This window comes from Xiphophorus hellerii, chromosome 3 (assembly GCF_003331165.1).
Source record: "Xiphophorus hellerii strain 12219 chromosome 3, Xiphophorus_hellerii-4.1, whole genome shotgun sequence".
NCBI lineage: Eukaryota > Metazoa > Chordata > Actinopteri > Cyprinodontiformes > Poeciliidae > Xiphophorus > Xiphophorus hellerii.
Window position 1 is genome coordinate 21278157 of NC_045674.1, and position 22420 is coordinate 21300576.

At 37.0% G+C, this 22420-nt stretch overlaps 1 protein-coding gene and 1 non-coding gene across 2 annotated transcripts in view; both read right to left on the reverse strand.

Annotated features, from left to right (window-relative positions):
* Positions 1 to 849: 849 nt before the first annotated feature.
* sntb1 (syntrophin, basic 1) overlaps positions 850 to 22420 on the reverse strand; it is a 41111-nt gene continuing 19540 nt past the window's right edge. Inside the window, exons 3-8 of the mRNA XM_032559002.1 lie at positions 18051 to 18168; positions 17810 to 17899; positions 15486 to 15622; positions 13786 to 13982; positions 6584 to 6813; positions 850 to 3145 (exon numbers count right to left, since the gene is read on the reverse strand). Coding sequence (XP_032414893.1) covers positions 3053 to 3145; positions 6584 to 6813; positions 13786 to 13982; positions 15486 to 15622; positions 17810 to 17899; positions 18051 to 18168 — 865 coding nt within the window. The 3' untranslated portion in view covers positions 850 to 3052. The remainder of the gene's footprint in view (positions 3146 to 6583; positions 6814 to 13785; positions 13983 to 15485; positions 15623 to 17809; positions 17900 to 18050; positions 18169 to 22420) is intronic.
* trnad-guc (transfer RNA aspartic acid (anticodon GUC)) lies at positions 12619 to 12690 on the reverse strand. Its single transcript has one exon. It is a non-coding gene; the product is annotated as a tRNA-Asp (tRNA).

A 22420-nucleotide genomic window follows, 5' to 3' on the forward strand; every position in this document is an offset into this window, starting at 1 on the left:
ATCATTTGTACCCTTTTATTTTTCCACAACAGTGCCTTGCTAAAATGATGTCTTTTTTTTTTTTTAACCATATTAACTTTTTCACATTTTGTGACTTTACAACCACAAAATTTAATTTCACTGTAGAAATTAAATGGCAAGAAACCCATTGCTTCTACTTGAGTAGTATTTTGAAAATAGCTATCCTTACTTGAGTACAATTTATGGATACTCCACTAAGTAGTATTCAGTATTGAGTAAAGTAGTTACTTCAGTGAAGTAACCTGCAGTTATTTCACTCATTTAGAAAAAAAACATGCAAACACTGACACATGCATAGCTTGTTAAAGTGAGACTTCTGGAAAGGCGGCCCTCTGGTCATTGAGTTTCTGGTGGTTACGAGTCTCTACATAGCGATTCAGCTGACCCCATAGGGTCTATGTTTTTGTACTCTTGAGTAATTTTTGGGATGACTACCTTTCACTTCTTCAATAAAAGCATATAGAGGCAATGCTACTCTTAAAAAAGATAGAGAGCACTCCTGAAACAAAACCTGCTACAGGCCACAAAGGACTTGAGTCCAGCATAGATGTTTACCTTCCAGGTGGACAACAGCTCAAAACGAGCTACGTTCTGGCCATACAAAGTTCAGACACCAAATCTAAATGAAAATCTGTGGCAAAACTTGCAAACTGATGTTTATAAAAGCTCTCCATCCAATCTAATCAAACTTGACCATTCATGAAAAATGAGCAAAGCAGGCACAACCACACCCCGTTTTTACGTTGAGACAAACCGTGAAAAAGCTTAAAGGAAATTAATGCTTTTGCAAGGAACCATAGAATCAAAAATAAAACGCAAAAGTCGGTGTCATTAGCAAACAGATTTAATTTACATCTTTATGACAGAGGAGGTGATCTGTGTTTGCTGCTGATGAAAAATAATCAATCAGAGCTGAAGACAATAAAAACAACTAATCAACTGTTGTTTATCACAGGATTTATGTGCAACGTCTGAATTAAAAAGTGAGTATCATCATTCTGAGTGACAGTACAGTAGCTGCCAAAGGCATCAGAGATCTACATATGAAAGCAGCTTTTTTTCCTCAGAGAGCTTGTCTCCACTTTACATGATCGGCAAGTGCTGGACTCATCAGTGTTACAAATCTTTACAACAACAAAACATATAGCTTTCTCAACAGTGTGGTAGGATTGTAATGCATATATCACTTTGTACAGTGTACGTGTGTGCAGTATGTCTTTGCAGAAGGATGGACAAAGGATATAACCATCAAAGAAGCTTTATTGCCATTTATTCTCAAGCTGTGATGTCTGGTTAATTTATTTAAAAGTCAACCATTTTTTTCTCTCCAGTTTCTGCAAGATGGAGAGGAAACCTGGCAGGTGGCTGTATCAGACTGACGCATCAGTCCACAGATGTGGAAAGAATAATGACCTGCACAGCTGCTGTGGGACTAACACGGGGTCCAACACTGTGATGCCTCCTTCCTGTATTAATGATACTGGATATGATGCTTGCTGCACTGTTTTTAATGAGTTTTATCTCTGTTACAAATACTGCCGATCAGTCAAATAACAAATAGCAATTAAAATCTTGATGAATGTGAAACTGCGACAGCGTAACTGTCGTTAGTCCTGGGAAAGACGGTCCAGAAAGATGAACGGTCCCCTCTGAGATAACATCAGAAGCACTAAACAACATCATCATGTTGGATCAGACCGGAAAAAACAAAATATTTCAGCATTTTGAGAAATAATCAGTGTTTTATATGACCAGATTTTAACCAGGGATCTGGTAATGGACCAGGAGTCCTGAATTTAAGTTCTTGTGAAGTATGAAATATTCTGGACAGCGAAGTCCAATTTTTGCCAGCTTGGGTAAAAAGACAAATTTGTCTTTTCTCGGCAAAGGCGGAGCATGAAAAAGTACTCATAGCTGGGATGCCAATAAGTGAAAATTCTGTTAAAACATAATTTAGCTTTTACTGCAGTTCTGATACACAACGTAATATGTAATGTGCTATTATTCCTCTAACATGCTACGCATCTAACCTCAGGATCTGGTATAAGAAAAGTGATTTTAAAAAATAAATTATTTCTATTATAGATATAGATTACCATGACTCTGAATCAATTATTTACCTAAGGCTGTGAGAAGTTGATAATGGTCATTTGCCTACAAAATATAACATTTGCCTTATATTATTTGGCAAAACTATTCCAAAACTCTCCCTAGTGTTTTATGCGACGCAGGGGAAAAACAAACAAAAAAAAAATCAATCCTCTTCAGGTCCATCAGGTCTTCAACCTTCACGTGGAACTGTCACGCTGAAACACCTTAAAAACACGGGACGGTCATCATGAGCATGCCGTTAAAAGAATGCAGTGACAGTTTAAATCGGAGTGAGCCGTCATTTTGTGGGAAAATGTGGCCCCCCAGTCTGGATGATGAATGCAGACATGGATAACGAGGCATCCCGGGGGCACTCTAATAAAGACTAATGTGCAAAGTTTCTCCACGCTGTGTCGTGTATGAGGAAGACGGATGACAAGTGAAATTAGGAATGTCCTTTCAGAGTTGATGGTAAATAAATTATATAATTGGTAAATGGAAGGCAGGTTGCCGTTACATTTTGATTGAATTAAAAGTGAATTCATCTCCATCCTGCTACATGTGGCCAGTCCTTCCCATCCTGGACGTGACAGTAATGCCCAACTTTCTCTTGTCAGTTTGTTGGTACATCAAAATATATCATCCATCAGATTCAAGTCCAGTTCACATTCTCCTCTCTGGTTCTTCAGCCAACATTCAAGTTCCTGGAGCCCTGACAGGGGTATCATTCACCCCGCCCCAAAATATTTCTGAAGAATAACCAGTTTCAGGCACCTGCTAAGACACAGAAACCCAAAAAAGCTCAAATTACAGGTAAAAGCTACATTCATTCAGCTTGGGTTTCCAAATAAAGGAGTTTGAGGTGGCGTGCCGCACGAGAGCTGTGTCCAGATGTAGAAACAAGATGGGTTTGTTTTCACAGGAGTTTGAAACTCCCGAATCAGGCCACCAGACCCAGACGGGAGATCTTAGCAGACAGGAAAGAGTGGAGGATGAAGACAATCGGTTTTGGACACGAGTGAAGATCCAGTTGCTGGAAGCAGAAAAAAAAAATTATTAAATAATCAAGAAGAGGAAAAAAAGACAACAAAAAAAGAAACGTTCCAAGACATGGAGAAAGATTTACTGTATGCTAAATGTCAAGTCTAAATTTTGCCTGAGAAGCCAAGAGTCACTGAACATGTCCCATGAACATTTTATTTCATAAAAACATACATTTAATAGGTTTATTTATTCTTTTGGTATATAAAATACTGTATACCACACTTCAGATGGGCACCATGTAAAAATCAAATACTCAAGATGACTCGTTTCAGATCTACTAAAATCCATTGGTTCAACTTCAAGATGTCTAAATTACACATTTAGCCTTAACCATAGTTTATGAGATCGGTTTATGAAATGATCAGAGGCTACCTCATATTGTGTCAATATTGTTTAATTACAACAAAATCATGGCTGAGCAAGAAATCTTTGTCAGTCAGAAAACGTTTCCTGAATGGATAGATCAGGGTAGCCTGATAAATTAGACATGCACAAGTTGAAACATTCCTGCCAAGTTGAAACTGTAGTAAACAGTGAAAAAACTCACGCAGATGACTTTCAAACATTGAGCTAATGAGCCGTCAGCTGCATCCACAAGTGCCTTGGGATTGTTTATAGAAGCTTGTCTGAAACTGTGCTTGGATTCAGAAATAATACAGACAACAAAATCTGTTCTGCTCAAGCAGCCAAGAGAGGGTTTCGAATCAGTGCTTAGAAGTCTTTGCTTATTTGCCTTGAGCATAAGGAGAGCAGTCAGAACTGAGCGTTTCTGTCTGAGTACTGTATATAAGGACTGTTGTTACAGTCTGAAGCATTAATATATCACTTCAGTTTCCAATTTTTTCAATCTAAGGAGGTCAGGGAGTCCATATTGCAGTTTTCAGAGTGAGTTTTTATCCACTACACAGCGACAAGTTAAGAATAATAAAGCAGCAGGCCTCTTGGTAGATAAAGTAAAAAAATAAAAAAGAAGAGATAAATGACCAATTAGATGTTAAATTTGTGGTAAACACAGTGAATAAAGAAACTTAGCTCATTACATTGATAAAACCTGATTACTTTGCTCCCATAGGGCAGCTGCACTTTATTCAGAGAGCCGCTGAGAGCAGCAAACAGATTAAAAATCTTACAATCAGTGACAGGCTATTTTCCAGGAAAACCTGCGCCTGAAATACTGCTGTGTAAGGACTAGTTAGTCACATCTATTTCATTCCAGGTGTTATTTCCTAATGAAGTGCTGTAATTTACTTTAAGCAGGACTTACTTCCTTGCTTCTTCTTGTCATGTACACTTTACACCGCAGATTGTTTCTTGCCTTATTCGGCAGAAGCCCCCTTAGAGACAGAATGAGTCGTTCTGTTTTTTTGGTGCGAGGCAGTGAATGCCTCAGCAAAACACCACCGCACACTCTGAAGTCATTACTTTTATCGCAGCTCTGGTTAATTGATATTTAATTTTCGTTTGATAAATTTACATTTATTTTTCAATCTGAAATGCTGTGATGGAAAAGACACATAGGAATGTTGTGTAGCAGTAAGGTTTTTTCTGACACTGTAACTGGGTTTTTATTAACTTTGGTGGAGCGTCGGTTACTTCTTAGTTTGCATTTACTCATAATTAATCTCCACATGATTCCCTCTGTGTGTGGTATAATCTGATATTTTAAAGATAAAGATAATATGCCATGCACGTAGTTGGAGCCAGATATTTACATGTGCTATGTAAAGAGACTATATATTCTTCTATTTTGCTCAATACCCGACATTTAAATACAATAAAATATTTCCTGTTTTACGTCAGTCAGGATCACTACAATTATTTCTAATTGCTTAATTGTCTTAATTTGGAATATTTGAAGGCTCACCTGTAAATGGATTTTAGGACAAAATCTCAAACATGTTGCTTCCTTGAATAATATCATGGGAAAATTTTGATAATTCAACTTAAGACATAAAAAAAGAGCCTCTGGATGTCTGGTTAATCTTTGGCTACGATTTAGCAGCATAAACACAATTTTTCAAGAAGGACGGCTTCTGTGTTATCAGTCTCAGAACAGAGACCTTGTGAAGATGCTAGTTGAAGCAAGTCTACCAAGAAATAGTACATAAACCTCTAAATCTAAAGGGTGATCAAGTGTCCTCTTTTCTCCAGACATGTCCACTTTTCACGTTCTGTCTGGGGCATTCAGGGCCTTTCTTTGATGAAAATGTCTACATTTTCACCGTTTTTCAGAGGATCAATTGCCGTATTTAAACTGACAGGGGCGATGCATGAAATACGACAGCCTTTTATTCATGTGACGTCCTCCCCATCCCGAGCCGCTGCCAAGTGGCTGGTCCTCATCCATTCATAGATGGAACAGACAGCATTATGAATATCTTTCATACTGTGCCGGCCGCAACAATGGTGGCAGAGTGCATCGTGCACATAGCTGGCACGTGTGTTTCTGTGTGTCATTTAGGCGCCAAAGAGATCACATGGACACAATTACTAAAAAAGAAAAAGGATAGTTAATCTATTAAATTTACTTAAAAGGGATATGCAAACTACAAAGACTGGAATTATACAGGTTGTTTTTTAAAGTGTCTTTGTGAGACTGATGCTTTTTGTTACTATCATTGAATTGAATATAATTTGAGATTTGTGTGTAAATTTTCTCCAGGTTGAGTTTAAAAATGAGCTACTGTTGAAAAAGGTTAAAATTTGAGCCCATATCAATATCTGATATTAATGCTGCTATTATGGCAGTATTAACCAATATTTACAGACATCATAAATATTAAGTTCCCTACACTTTTGAACACATGTAAAAGAGATAACAATGTTAAACACCCCATAATCCTGTGCTGCATCGTTATCCCTGTGACATGACTGTACAAAAAACACATAGCCAGCCCAATCGTCTTCCCTTCCTTTAAAACACATAAACAAAGGTCAAGAACAAGATGGAAATAAACATGGGTTGTTCATTTCTGCCCAGGCGTACTTATCGGACTGATACCGATATGTTAATAAAAAGACTCAAATTGGCCAATATTGACTTTATAACCAAAGTGTTTCAGTACTGGGCCAAATGTCCTCTTTCGGTAATCAAAATGTGACTACCCTAAAATTTTGTTTAAATACATGTTTTTAAAACCCGCAGAAATAACAGGAAAAAATAATTTATTACTGAGCTAAATGTGAATGGGAAACTGCATATATATATTTATATATATATATATAATAAAAAGCATGTGCCTATTAAAGCATCTAACCAAACAACTAAAACTACCAAATACCCTTAGAAGTTAATTTTTTTCCCCTCAGAAGAGGCTGATTTTATTTAGCCTACTTGGTTTTAGTAGAACACAAGAGATAAAAGCATTTTAGTTAAAGTGTTTTCTGATACATCTTAAATGTCAAATCAAAGCCCTTGGAAACTTACAATCTCTCCCTCCTTCCCTCCAAAGTCCAGAAGGAGCATGCGTACGCCGTCGTCCGCGGACATTTTTAGTTTTTCAAAGGGGTAGGAGAGGAGCACTTGGGGCTTCACCGATGTGTCAATTACTCTCTCCTCGCCGTCCTCCCCATCTCCTACCTTTGGGTCAGCTAGCACAGAGAAGCCTTTCTCGTAGTGAATCACCAGCCGACACTCCTGACTCTGGTACAGGCAACCTAGAAAACAGAAAATATTGTAACTATTTAGGGTGCTAATGGATGGATCTTCTGGTTGTGATGTCTATAAAAATTCTTTGTAATGTAAGAATAGCAGAAACAGAAATCATTCCCAATACAGATATGTTCAATAAATTAGAATTTTATTGAAAAGTTATTTTATTTAAGGGAAACATTTATAGTATATGTAACATTATATAGATTAATTATGCAGAAGTTACATTTTCAAGGCGTTATTTCTGTCAACAGATGATAAGGGGCAAATTTAGTCAATTATCTATTTGCCAAGCATTGCCACAAATTTGATTAGGCCATTCTAACACAAATGCACTAATCTAAACCATTCTATTACAGCTCTCTCTGTATGTTCAGAGGTTTTTGTCTGGCTTGAAGGTGAACCTGCCACAGGCTGAATTATTACGCAGCCTCTAACATCTCCATCCACCTTCCACCTTCCTGCCAGGGACAGTTGCTCAAGGCTGCCACTGTCGTACTTTAAAGTAGGACTCTTATATTCAGGGGTGTGTGTACAGATAGCATTTTAAATGTAATCCAACAAAAAATAACAACATTTGCATGCCAAGCTTTTCAGATTTATATTTGTCAAAAAAATGTCAAAATCATGTATTATTTTCTTTCCGTCTTACAATTATACATTGTAAGGAATTGTAATATCTGCATTGGTCTGTTACTTATTATCACAGCAATGTCCCAAAAACCTGTTGTTATAATGAGACAAATTATAGAAAACTTCAATGGATGTGAAAATGTCTGCAAAGCACCATACATGCATCATCTTTCCTCTAATTAATGCATCTCACATGTTTACTTCATGATCCACCTCAGGGTTGCAACATTTCAGTGACAGGCATTGCTCTCCTGTTGAAGATCTCGCTGTAAACAGAGAGTGCAATTTCTCAGATTTACACCATTTCTTGCCACTTATTTCCAGCTCGCTCTCCTCTCCTCACAGCGGGCGTCTTGCCTGAAAGCCGAGCGAAGCCCGCCATCTTCATCAACTCACTCTTTTTAAGTGTAGCCTCTATCGTCTTTGTCTCATCCCTGCACAGCGCAATTGTAGGACACATTCTTTTATTTGTCAAAAACAGCTGAGTACTCACACTTTGACAATAGCAGACATTGAGGTGACAGGCCGAGAAGTTTATTTACAGTGTACAGTAAGCTTCCATCTCAATGAGATCTGATCTACCAAGCTGTGAGTTTGTTTGACAAAGAGACAACAAGCGAGAGGAGTTGTTATCTCTCCAGTGTTTGCTGAAAGCCAGAGAAAGATGAGTGTGTGCATGTGTCGATGTGTGTAGAGGAGGGTATCTAAGTGTGCTTATATATGGCAATAAAGGTGTGTAGTCCATACTACTAGTTGCAAAAAAGTAACCTGAAATAATATAAAGAAACTGAAATATCGTTATGTGCCGGTGATTATCATTTCAATGCATGAATACATGTTTGTTTCCTCATACGTGTGCATGTATGAGGAAAATCTCACCTTGCAGGTTGTCTCTGGCTATTAACAGGTTGTTCTTTTCACAAAACCATAACAATGCATGTTGAATTCATTTTCTGGCTTTGTATACGGGTAACAAATGTAGTAATGTTGTGATGGACTTCATGGATTAGCAGGGGCATCACTTTATAAGCATGTTCATGCACTTATTCTCAATTACAGTCACTGCCGCTAAGCTGATTGCCACTTACAGTAGCAGCAGTTGTCCACTGAAAAACAATCCACAAATCAAAACCCAAATGTAGGAATTTACCAAATCAACTTTGTTTACAGAGAAAATTTAAAGCCAAAAAAAAAAAAGTTGGCAAAAAGAGGTGTACAATCCCTAAATGCATTATTACAAGATTCACGTTTGGCAGTGGGAAATTGATACACAAGGATGGGGGTGCTATAGCAAAAGCACGGTGTTCGACATGCAGCTTTAGATACATTTCGATGACAGACCGGTAAAAAATAATTTTAAAAGTTATTCCTAAGAGGAGCTGTTGCACATTTGAGTTGAGCCAATGCAGTCAGTCTCTTCCTGGTTCCAGTCAGAAATCCGGCTCCAGAATTTTTTATTGGTTGCAGACAAAATAACATAAACGGGCCGATTACAAGCAAAGAAAAATGCATTAACTTTCAGGCAACTAATTAACTGATACTACTCTTCCTGTCAATATTAGTGAGAAGAGTTGAGTGTTGAAATGGTTCTGAGTTGTTTTTTTTAAATAGCTAAGTCATATGTCAAACTAAATGTAAAATAACTTATACATTTCTGGCTTGTGTCTGAAGAGTAAATGATGTGGCATTCAAGGTTCAACAAGGTCCCTTGTTGACCATCTTCACTTTACCACCATTTTTGTTTAAAAAGTTACATGTGATCCGTATTTTTTATTTTTATTTATTTCACTTATTTAATGCGGTTCAAATAAGTTTTAACCAGTGTGGGGTTATCAGAACAAGAACACTGTTCTGACATAAAAGTATAATAAATATACTGTATTTATGGAATCTTACCTGAAGAAAGCACATACACTAAAAATTAAATTAGTCTGAAAATGCATCCCTGAGGGACGCCTCAAATTACAGTAGCAAAAACGTTTGAAGTTTACATATATTTCCTCAGTATTTTGTAACACTGTCTTCAAACTGTCTGACTGGGATCAAACATTTTGGGTTTCTCTCCACAAGCTTTTACAAAGGGTATTTTGTAAAAGCTTGCAACATCATACATTATCCTCTTTATGTTGTTAGTATTTGTCAAGGGAGCCATTTTTTAAAATCATTAAAGTATTCCAACAACTTAATCTGACTGACTAAGATATGACTATCCTTCATATAGTCAGACCTCTACAGCCAGAGCACAGATATCTAATCAAATGGAAATATGTCCTAACATTATGCAAAATAACAGTGTAATATAAATCTAATGAACAGTGTGGAACCATTACACCTCTATAAGCATAAATGGGGCTTCAAATGGATGAAAGAGTGCCGGTCTTTTCTGAATTTTAGACCTGAAACTGTACTCTTCTATCTGAGGACGTTGTTCGGCAGGGAAAGCAGAGTTTCCCATCAGAATACGCTCTCACATAAAGGGGCTTTTCAGGCTGCAACAAAGACCCCTTTTCTGACATTGAGTGGAGGAGACGAGGAACGATGGAGGATCAGAGAGTGATAACAGAGTGAGGGAATAAATCAGGGTAACACTGGACAGTAAGAGAGAACAGATACACTACTTCTGAGACCACTTTTGGTCTTTCAACTAAAAGGTTACTAAAGGACAAAATCTGTTTTTCAGACTTCCATCTTAAACTTATAGGTCGTTAGGATTGAAAAGTACCTGAGATTTTGAAGCTGCACACGACTTCAAGTGTCACAGCAGGTTAATAGATTAGTTTTCCCACCACCGCTGAGTTAATTTGATTTTTAAAGAGCTTCAAGTCATTAAGCTGTTTACCTGTTCACCAAGACCACCCCAGTGACCCCAAAAGCAATTAAACAAGTTTTGCAGACTTCACTCTGACAAACACTTTAATGAGAAGTTCAAGAAGCCAGAGATGAAGGATTGCTGACTTTAAGCAAATCTTTACATCTTCAACTTAACATAGAGATGTGTCTCAAACTTTTTGTGAACAAAACCACACACACAAAAAAATAAATAAAAATGCATCTCTTTATTGTGGTCTCAAAGATTTGGTTAGCTTAATGGAATAGTTCAGGATTTTTGAGGAGATATTCTGACATAAGCAGTTAGTATCTTAAAAAAAACCAAAAACGTGTAAATACAATTCTGTGTTGGTGGAAGTAAAAAATCAAGCTGCTTCCTCCTTTTTTCTTTTCTGTTCAGAAAGCTCTGACTTCATAGCTGTAACATTTGACTTCAGGTGCGCTCTTTTTGCATTTTAAATCTGAAACACAGAAAACAAAATTTTCTAGTGCAAAAAGAAAGTGTTTTCGAAAACATTTTGATTTGAAGTAGAATATCTGTTAAACAGAACACGGCTGCTGTTTGCTGAAATTATCAGCATGACCTATCACATTATTATCACAAAATAAGATATGCCAGAAGGTCAAGTGAAACTTGATTTCGGAGCCGTACAAATTCACTTCCCGTTTAAAGTCCCCAAAGAACGTCTCACTGCTTGTTGAGTGACTACGAGTTAATCTATCTTCTGAGCAAATCTTCACTGTGAGCTCTGACAATGAATAAGGCATCAGAGTTTAGGATACAGATAAAGAAGCTGACAAGGTCAGAGGGATGACGCCTGGTAAGAACTTAAAACATGAGTGAATGTATTTTGTATGCAATGTCACACTCCTTCACGAGGAACTGTAAAATTACTTTCCTGCCTCTGTAGGACCCAACTGAGAAACTGGTGTTTCTTCATGAGACTCAGTTTAAATTAAAAGCTATGGTGAGGCAAAGGCAAATATTTTTATGAAAACATTTAATTAGCTAGCATTTTTAATGAAAATTAAATGATTTTTAGAACAATTTTTCATCTACAGTTTAGCTTAGCCCAGCTTTTTAAAGGTTCATAATGTTGTCAGCCAAACATTTAATGAATGATATAATGTTAGATTAAAACTATAGCATGACATAGTAATCACTCTAAAATTATGTCAGGTAAAAACATGCCTGAATCTCAGAGCATCACTATGATGCTCTGAGAGAAAGTTTTCAAAAGCTAAACAAAAGTTGGTTAATTTTCTAAGGATTACAATTTTTTAACCCTATAAATTTTACATTATGTCGTTAAATCAAAATGGTCCCATTTCTCATGAGTTGTTAGTCTTAAAGACTGACATGCCAGAGGCACTTTTGGAAAACTGTTGCTTCCAAAATCTCAGAGGATTAGGTAAAATACTACTCTAGTGTAAAATTTATTGTCAAAAGTAATCCATTAAGTTTCAATATATCTGCCTACCCCTTCAAGTACTTTTCTCCTGGCTAATCCTAGATTAACGTTTTGTATTAAAGGAAGCAGGAATTTACTGGAATTCACTGAGCTCTTGTGAGCAAGCAAGTTATTATGCAAATATTTGTACAGTAGAAGCAGCCTGTATGCCTTGGTGATGCATTTTGTACACCTGTTTCAACGGAAGTGAGTAAAACACCCAAATGCAATGATCTGGGTGTGTCGGTGAATATGTTTGGTAAAAATGCAATAGAAAAAACATTTTAAACTAGCCCTAATTTCTTTATATTTTGCTCCAGGGAAACAAGAACTTCCTGTAATTCTCATCAACAATTATCAAAATATTTTTAAAAAGTCTTTTTCAAGTCTTATTGGACTTAAAAATCCAACTAGTTTAAAAATTATACATGCACAAATAAAATACAATTCATTATCCAACACAAACAATAAGTGAGCAAAGAATGAACTGAAAGTTGTTGTAAAAGCAGCCAAAGTTTAAAAAGCCTGAAGATCGTATGGATCTATCTATCTATCTATCTATCTATCTATCTATATATATATATATATATATATATATATATATATATATATACAAATGTAGCATGATTCAAAGGACCACGCTTCACATCCACCATGTTTTTAGAAACATGCCTACCTGCAGAAAGGCTAACATAACTTAAGCTAAACCAAAAATATTAACATACACTAAACATAGTGGTAGGTCAATTCACCACCATGTTTAGTGTATGTAGTGATTATTAGAGACATATGGAGTATTGATGCATATTTAACAGGGATTCATAATTCTTTATTTAATCAGGTAAACCCTGTTGAGATCTAGATCTCATTTTCAAGAGGGACCTGAAACAAACTTCACTCCCCGTCGGGGAATCGAACCCCGGTCTCCCGCGTGACAGGCGGGGATACTCACCACTATACTAACGAGGAGAAAGATGAAGAGATTCAGAAAGATGTTTTCTAACAGACAGAAAGGATTAACCTCATCGCAGATGCATAACACAAGGAATTAATTGCTGTATCAACTTTAAAAGCAATAAAACATCATTGCACTGTTTGCGGTAGAAACTGAATAAAAACTGTCGACCAAAGCTTGCTGCAGATTGTTTTGCTGATTACATATCTTATTAACATTGAGAGTGAGACAGATAGAGCACAGAGCCAGGAGACTAGGAATACGCCAATCAAACAGTGTCCACACACACAGGAACACCCCCTCCCACAGAACTACCAGCTTGATGACATCAAGGTCATGGAGACTGGTCAACTCCATCTTTTGATGCTGAGCAACTTGTGACTTTTAGTTTACACCGTAAATGCAACCTTTACTTTCACTTTAGCAACCCTCCAACTACTGAAGACCAGGAACAGTGGGCTGAAACAGACTGTGGGTGAGTTTAACAGGAATTTGAAGGTAAATGACAGATGAACTATTGTGTGTATCATATGGGTTTGGATGCACACCGTTTTATAGATAGAGCCTGAGGTGAAGCTTAATTTGGCACATGGAAACTTGAAGAGGACTCAGGGGAAAGGAGCATTTCCCAGGACATTTTGTGCTTTGAGAAAGATGGAGGCCATGAGAAAGAGAGTTTATACTCCAATCCCCTAAACAACACATACTCAATGCCTAACAGTAAATACACACAATTGCACACACAATTCCTTGCTATAAATAGCAAGTGCTTTGTCTACATCTTCCATATGGCTGTCATCTTATATCAAAGAGGCTCTTCTATCTCAGAGGATGTGGGAGTCTGTTCTCACATGTACACATATTGCTTTATGCAGTGACTCCAGGTTTGCTTGACCCAAGGCAGTGGTTTCCACCGCAGACTCCTAAATCTCTCTGGATGCGTTGTGTCACTAGACGCCAGGACCAATCTGAGGAAGTGTTGCAGAAACCCATAAAGTGACCAGGACAGTTCACCTTGCTCTTCCCATCCTTTATGCTTTTTCTGTCTTTCTCTTGTCTAAAGTGTCGATTTGTGTGTGTTTTATGACACTGAATGTACTAAAACTCACTTGTTGTGACTTCTTTGATCATCTCAGCCGATGCATGACAGCCGTTGACAATGTGTCTGGTCCACATGGACAAATCCTTTGTGGTCTCAGTCCGGAAAAGGTGAGTTTCAATGCCGAGTCGCGTGCCAGTCCGAGTGGCAAAAAACAGCTCAGTGCCAGAACACGGCGACCCCCGGTCAGGACCAGAGTGGACCAGACTACAAGAATGACAGTTGTTAAAATCAGACACATTGTATGTAGATTTTTTATGTACATTTTTTTTAGCAAGCTTAAAACAAAGATTTCATGTAACCATTTTAGTATCGGCAAGTTATTTATGCATCTAATATTTGAATATGAATATATGCTAATATGTGCCATACATTCTGATATTACTTTCAAGAGTGCTCCTCCTTTTTGTCAAACTGACGTTTCAGATCATTCAACACTTTTTCTTAACTGAGTGTTATAAAATGCAATTTTGAAACTACATCCTCATTATGTCTAGGCAAAAAAATATCCAAGCCAACCTGACCTTGTGAGAAACAGTAACTGCCCTCAAACCTAAAAACCAGTTGAACCAAGCGTGGCAGAAACGACTGTCACCCAGCTTCTGTGATGAGCCCTTTACTTTACTCAGAAGATATTTTCTTCTGCTCTTCTTTGCAGAGTCTTTTTGACTTAGCCACATCAGAGGGTTTCACGCCTGAATGACCTGCTTCAGGTTACACTACAACATCTAAAGTAGAATAACATCTAAATTTGACAAGGTTGTTTCAAAACTTTCATTTTATTTAATTTTTTTCAGCCATTCAGAGGTTAACTTGCTGGTGTTTCTTTTGATCATTGTCCTGCTACTTAAAGCAAGAGTTTATATTTAAAGTTATTGAACTGATACCTGCACATTTTTCCTTAGGATTTTCTGGTAACGTGCTGAATTCATGGATCCATCAATTATAGCGACTCATTTTGGTTCTGAATTAGTAAAGTAGGACGTCACACTCACACCATGTTGATTTAATGGGAGGCACAAGTTCCAAAATGTTTCACATTTTTTCTCATCAGCTTGCAGAATATTTTTTCCAAAAGTCTTGTGGATATTTTTTTTTTTTTAGCAAACACGAGACAGGTCTTCAAATTTTTTTTCATGAGAAGAAATGTTTTTACTGTTATTTATTTAAAAACACAGGAGAGAACTGTTTCACACAGGGCCAGGGTGATTTACATAGCTTTTTGCTTAATAAATGAGAGAAATGTGCGAAAACCACATTTTGTTTTTCCTCAGTCAACCTTTGTCTGACAAAAGAGGTTTGACATTCTGAAACAGTTAGCTGTGCCAAAAAAAATCAGGAATGGAAGAAATCTGAGGGCAAACACTTTTTATTTATTATTGTTGTCCTTAATGAAAATTAAAGCTCTATCATAACAAGATCAGTTGTATTTTAGAAATTCAGACAAAAACAAAAGGAAAGAAAATACGCCCAATGAGAGCAAGGCCAGGTGGACAACTGTCAAATTAAATCAAGACCTTTGTAAAGATTTTCAAACTTAACTTTCATAAAAAGTATTATTAATAAATGAGAAATTGTTATCTTTTTCTATTGCTTTTATTCAGAATGTCAAGGAATCAAACTATGAAAAGAAATTAACTGTGCTTCAGCTGTTTTTTTTTTTTAAGAACTAGCACATTTCTGTATGTTTGTATTTGTAAAGCTACCTACCGTGTTGCTAAAAGTGGAAAATTGTGTGAAGGGTTTTGCCAGGCCTCCTTGCTCCGAGGCAAACTGTCGTACAGCAAAAGGTCCTTCTCCGTCACCACTACGAGGACCGGTTTCCAACACTGCTTCTCACTCTCCGTCTGCCGCATAAACAGATAAACAATGAGGGAGGAACAGCTGCTCCCATTCAGCCATATGCTGAGGTAAAATACAAAAATGCAGAGGTAAAAACATGCAACCTGTTCCTTCAATTCAGGTTAGTTATTTTGCTGTGCCATGGGCTAAAGTGTGACACATTATTCTGTGCTTTGTCCTTTACCTGGTTTTCCTCCATTTTTTTCCCTCAGTTTGACACTCATTAAAATGATTACACTAATCAGGGGATTTAACTCCTAACATAATGTAATTGTGGATTTCTTTTTGTCCCAAGTCAAGTTCAATAATATTCAGCAGTTTATTATGCAAATATATGACAAATATAACTTTTTTCTTATTTACATACCCAACTGAGAAATAGAGCTTAACCAGCAAAAAAAAGAAACAACACACTTAATGAGTACTAGATTGGTGATTAATTTAAACAGAGCAAGTGATTACTGAATATTATGTCAAGAGACCAACTAAACAACCACTCCTGGAGGGCCACTCAAGTTGAATTTGATTAGTTGCATGCTGCACAGGGTGACGGATCTGTTAATGTACATGTTTTTGTGCGTAATGTGTAAAATATGTCAAAAACAAGCAAATAAATCCCGGACCCATGACAAGTTCGTCTCTAGCTTTGTGTTGCATATCCAACAGGAAGTGAGATAAAAGTGAACTTAGCTGTTGTGGAGATGCAAGTACACTTTCTCTATCCATTTGCTCTGCCCCCACACCCACTCATCTCCACAAGCCTCTCACTTACACACACTCTCTCTCTCTATCTGTCACACACATGCACACTCACACAATTCATGTGCATTTTATGTGACAATGCTCCAGAACTCTTCTCATTATGAGAGCTTATCTGCTGCCGAGCCGAGGAATCCAAAGTAGCTCTTTGAAGTTCTGCTTCAACCAATCGCACAGTGGGATTCAGAGGGTCAAGGGTCAGCTTTTTAACATAATGAGGATATGTTGCTAAGTAACTGTATTGTACTGCATTTGGAGGATCAAATATTGGCAAATTCATGAGGACTAAATTAGATAGATATGGATGTGTGCGCCTATTTGCACAGGTGTTTGTATATGAAAGAGAGAGCGAAGCTGCGTATGGGCGAAATTCACAAATACATCGCGCGCGTGTGTGTGTGTGTGGGTGTGCAGGAGTTGAAGATAATTCCTAATAAGAATGCAGCCCCAGGTACATAAGCACACAAACACAATCACACAAAAACACTGACTGTTTTCATCTTCTGACCCCATCTTATTGAGTTTCTTTTTAAACACACTTATCCTAAACCTCTGTGACATGCAGAAAACCAATCTCACACTTTCTGCAACAAAAGAAAGGGTGATAAAGCACACATTTAATAAACTTAAAAATTACATGACTGAGTTTTCTAGGTGCTTTAATGTGGGGTTGTTTTTACTTGTTTAGAGGACAGAATGGATTATGCAGCTAAATCAAACACATTTAAATATTAAAGCACACAGAACACACACACACACCCCATCTCACTGCCGTAATAACCCTTTGCAAAATTGAAAGAAATTTCACCCCAGCACCGGCTGGTCTGCGATGCTCATTGTATGACAAACTTGGGTAAAAAAATACCAAACTTTAAAGGTATTATGGCCTTAAAATATTCAAACAAAAATGTCTTGATCTAATTGTGTTTTACTGGAAGAGTACATTTATATTCATTTCATCACATCTACACACTAAATTTAAAATTGGTTTTCAAGTATATGTGTTTATTGAGCAGAATATTACATCAACAACAAAAGTCTAACAAGCTAATACTAATTCATCATTTACTAGGGCTATCTGTAGTTAGCAACATAAAGCTCACAAATTTTATTGCTTTTTCTTCTCTTCTGAGTACACAGTTGACAAGCAGGCACATCATTGCCCCCTATTGGCAGGTGCAACAAGTCTGATTTCCAGCTTTTAACATCTAATTCAAGCAATAATCTTCTGGGCCTATTGGTCATATAGATTTTACCATACAGTGTTTATGTTAGTATAGTGCATGCTCTATTCTTTCGTATTAAATTCATTGCTGTACATTATGAGCTCTTACCCTTCAACAAAACCTAACAGCATGACTGTAAAAAGACAAATTCATTTCTGGACCATTTGAAGCACATACAAATGCGCGCACACACTCACGCACACCAACCTTCCCTGCCAGCCATCCCAGGTGTCGGATCTCTTTGCTGCCAGCTACCCCTGTCCTGGATGTATTCTGGACAACTTCCGCCGCTGCTCGCTGTGATGGGGTGACAGGTTTAAGCCTGGAGAGTCATTCAGCATGCACCACCCTCAAAGCAGTTCAGAGGAGTCGTGCAACGGTCGCTGACATCTAAATGTACTGTGATGATAACAGCTTCCTGTAAAAACGATTCACAGAGGAGACAGACCTGTGCCAGCATGGATGTGACTGAGTGCATGGAAGAGAACCAGGACAGGGCAGATGGTTGGTCTGGGCACCGGAGCACGATGGAGTGCCTGGCGTCAGGACTGTGCAGCTCCAGTTGTCTGGAGGAGGAGATAAGAAAAAGTTAGTAAAGCTTTGACCTCTCTGGTTGATTGAGAGGGGGGGGGCTTTATAAAACAAAAATATGTTCCCCACCCTAATCAGGCAACTCTAATTTGGTCTAGAAACAAAAATGCTACTAAATTACCTATCAGCATTTAACAGATGTTCCATTTATGCCATCCACTTCATTATGTGCACTCGGTAAAAAAGTGTGTTAAAATTTGAGTTAATTCAACCAAGATGAAAATACAGAAATACCCATGCATTCTGTGTGGGAGAAATGACAAATAGCTGCATCTCAGTAAATTTCCATAAACAATTTGTTCATTTCATATGGGAGCATTTCTGGTCAGGAGAGGCAAAGCATACCCTTCTCGATCTCTCTGGATGGCGCTTTGATTGTGTGCACTCAGAGTATGAATTTTAAAAAGGTTCATGTGGTTGCTGCTAAAGAACAATGCGGTTAACTCTTTCTTTATTGTGCAGCATGACATAGAAGAGAAGGTAGGCTGCTGCTGAAGTGCTTGGAAGACGAAAAAAAAAAAATATATATAAGACAAAGATTAGCAAAGGAACAACTTTTAAATAAAAAAATAAAATTGATATAGAGTTTGATCAAACAGAGATTACAGAGGCATGTAAATGTCTAACTCTCGCTGACATTTATCCACGCTGGAAGAATATAAAATAACTTGGAGTATATGTGGGAAAAAAGGTACAATATATCCCAAATAAGGTCCAGATAAGCACACATTGTATTTCAGCATTGGGAAATATAGATTATGCCACCTCATCCAAGAAGAAGCAATAATAATGTTAAAGCATTAAAAAAGGGCTGAAAAGAAATTGCCACGAAACTCATCATTTATCCAGTTGTTTGTTGTTGCTTAATAAGCTGCATAGTTTCAGTTTCTCTTCACACCTTTACTTTACTGAATAATGAAAGATTTCATCATTCGGTAAAGTATACCGAATACTTTACCGAATGCACGGCATTCTCTGAAGAATGTCATGCATTCCCTATTCAATGGCATCACTGCCAGTAAAAATACCATCTACATTAAATCAACTCCTGGTGTTACTCTGGGTTTAAAGTTTTGAATGGGTTCTTGTAAAAGCCAGGTTGCTAAATAACAGGCCACAGAGGAGTGGAGGGGAGGAACTTCAGAGGCAGATCTGTGTTTAGTGGAGGAGGTTCCTTAAATATGTTGCACTGGCACCACTTCATTGGCAAAAGAGCTTACAGAAATGCAAAATAGAAGCATTCAGAGCGAGAAGAGAACATCAGATTAGATTACTGCAAAGCTATTGGAGAATCATTTTCTGCACACAGCTGTTCTCATAGAAATATTATCTTCATGTGACAGATCCTTGGTTGGATTTAGCTCCGTACTTTGACTGGACCATTCTAATGCATAAATGTGGTTCAATCTAAATTAGTCCATTATAGCTCGGGGTGTGTGTTGAGGGACATCTTTAGGCAGGTTTCCTTCAGGATTACCCTGCACTAAACTCAATCCAGGTTCTCTGTTCATGCTGAAGGAAGGCACTGTCAAACCAAGATGCTGTTGAGGCCATATTTCAAACTAGGCTTTAAGTTTTCAGGGTCACTCACATCACTTTCTTTTTACAACAACTTTCTTTTTGGTATTCTTCCAGAAAGGCCAGATTTGTGAAGATCTAAACTAATAATTGTCTTATCAAAAGATTCTCCCACCTTGAGTCATGCAGCACTTTCAGAGTTAGCATGACCCCTTTGGCTGCTTGTTACTGATAGTTGAGCTTTTTAGACATGTCTTGGTAGGTTTGCAGGTTTGACATATTCTTCCATTATCAGAAGATTGAATGACCAGAGCTATGTGACATTTTCAAAGCTAGAACTATTGTATCACAACCTACCTTTTTCCTCGATCTTCATGATGCCATTTGTTCACCAGTCTTCAATAAAAATTAACTGGACTTATACTGAGATCAAGCAAGGAGACAATTTTAAGTATGTGACTTCTAAAGGCATTTCATTTAGAGGGATTAAATAAAATAAATGCACACCTCTGTTGCTTTACTTTGTTTTTCACATAAAATATCAATGGAATCTAAAACATTTCTATACTTGTAAGATGAACAAACTTAGCAAAGTTCAATCCTTTTGCAGGGCACTGTATACAGATATCTTCAATGGCATAACATTTTAGCCAATACTGACTGAATTTGTGTTCTAAACAGTGAAACATTAATTTTATTGTTTTCCTTGTTAGAATATTCTATTTTCTTTTCCACTTATCCCAACTTACCGTTCACTGACCTTCTAAGAATAGAGCGCATGGGTGATCCGTAAAGCAGCCTGAGGCCATTTTCTTTGACTATTATTAATGTACAACATACCTGAAATAACTTGGCTTGATTTAAAAATCCCATTTATAACCCAGGATTAATACACGCTGTGTATTTGAATACGTTAGGTCAGGATACTCACACTAGGATGAACATTTTGTTTGAGTTCTTCAAGGTACACATAGGGAATTTAAATCAAGTCTACCTTCATTCCAAAGTAAAACTCATCTCTCCACTTCTTTAGCATTGTTTTCTACTGGCTCTTTTCATCACTGTATGTGTTCTGCCTTTCTCAGGGCCCGCTCTTGTGCATTTCCTCTTGGGCTCGCACATGGTTTATACATCATCTGGTGAAATGAATTGAAACCCCTGAGGGAGATGCAGCATTGCTGAGTATAGAAAAGGAAGATAAGCCAGAATCTTCTGTCATTTAACATAAAACCTCCTAAACCATTTTATCCCTGAAAGCCAAATAAAAAAAACAGAGAGCTAGCTTACAGGCTTGCCTTGTGATCTTTAACTTCAGCTTTCTGTCTGGGGACAAACGAAGGCTGAGAAACATCCAACCTTCCAGGATAAACATGAGCACATTTTCATGGATTAAGAACAGCGAATCGATTTCATCTTGGGTGCATTTCCATTTAAACATTTACTAAACTTTATCTGGTAGAGTCAATCAGGAATTTGTTTTGGTTGAGGAGTACAGAAAAGGCTTCATAAAAACCTGCTGGTCAAGATAAATTTGTCCAAGGTCTACATTCTCATCCACAAATCTGCTTTAGATATTCACAAAGCAAAGCACAGTGTTATCTGTGTGTGACATGAGATGGGGCATTGACCTCAACTCCTCGCATAACTCACCAATAAAATCAAAGTTATGGGCAACAAAGTCAATGTTCAACCTTGAAGTGTTTTTAAGTGGTTTCAATCAACACTGACCTGAAGGTTTCACTTTTGAAAGTCATGACTGATTTTAGTGTGATTTTACAAGTAATGCTCCTCCTACATCCATGTATTCTAAAAACTAACATTGACTTAATGTGAAACATGACTAAGGGTTTCTCATGTACAGACACCGTAGTCCTCTACGGCCAAAGACAATCTGACAAGATGCAAGATTGTACACTGATATTAATGCACTAAAAAAACCTGCTGAGGAGGAATGTATGAGGGAAAAAAATTAAATATTCTACATATGGGAAATAGTCTCAGTAATTGAGTCCTTGTATATTATGTGATGAATCCTATCCTATATACAGTATATATACTGTATATATATATATATATATATATATATATATATATATATATATATATATATATATATATATATTATAATGCATATAATTGAACTCAATATATATTGCATATAATTGAACTCAATATATATATATATATATATATATATATATATATATATATATATATATATATATATATATATATATATAGAGAGAGAGAGAGAGAGAGAGAGAGAGAGAGAGAGAGAGAGTCCAATTATATGCATTTTCAAATTATTTCAATGACATTCACCATTGGTTTATAATTTTATTTAATGTAAATACGCTAGAAAATGTCCACTCTTGAGGAAGAGTTTGCGTATTGCAGTATAGGTAAAATATATTCTGTTCTCTTTTATTTAAAATGGAAAATAGCTATTGTGGTTACTGCTGTTTTCATTTCTGCAGTTAGGACAATGTTATCTATAATTTATTAGTTGTTAAAAGATAGACTTTCAACTACTTGCTCAATTTAGTGGTATTTTAAGAGGTTATCATGAATATATCATAACTTCTGCTCTTTCTAGTGCAACACTGGAGGTCAAACAAGGAGATTTGAGATTGTTGATAAGTCAGTCTCTCTTCTCCAGTAGGCAGTCAGCTGCTCCACACACATTCATTTAGCTCCCACATTATGACT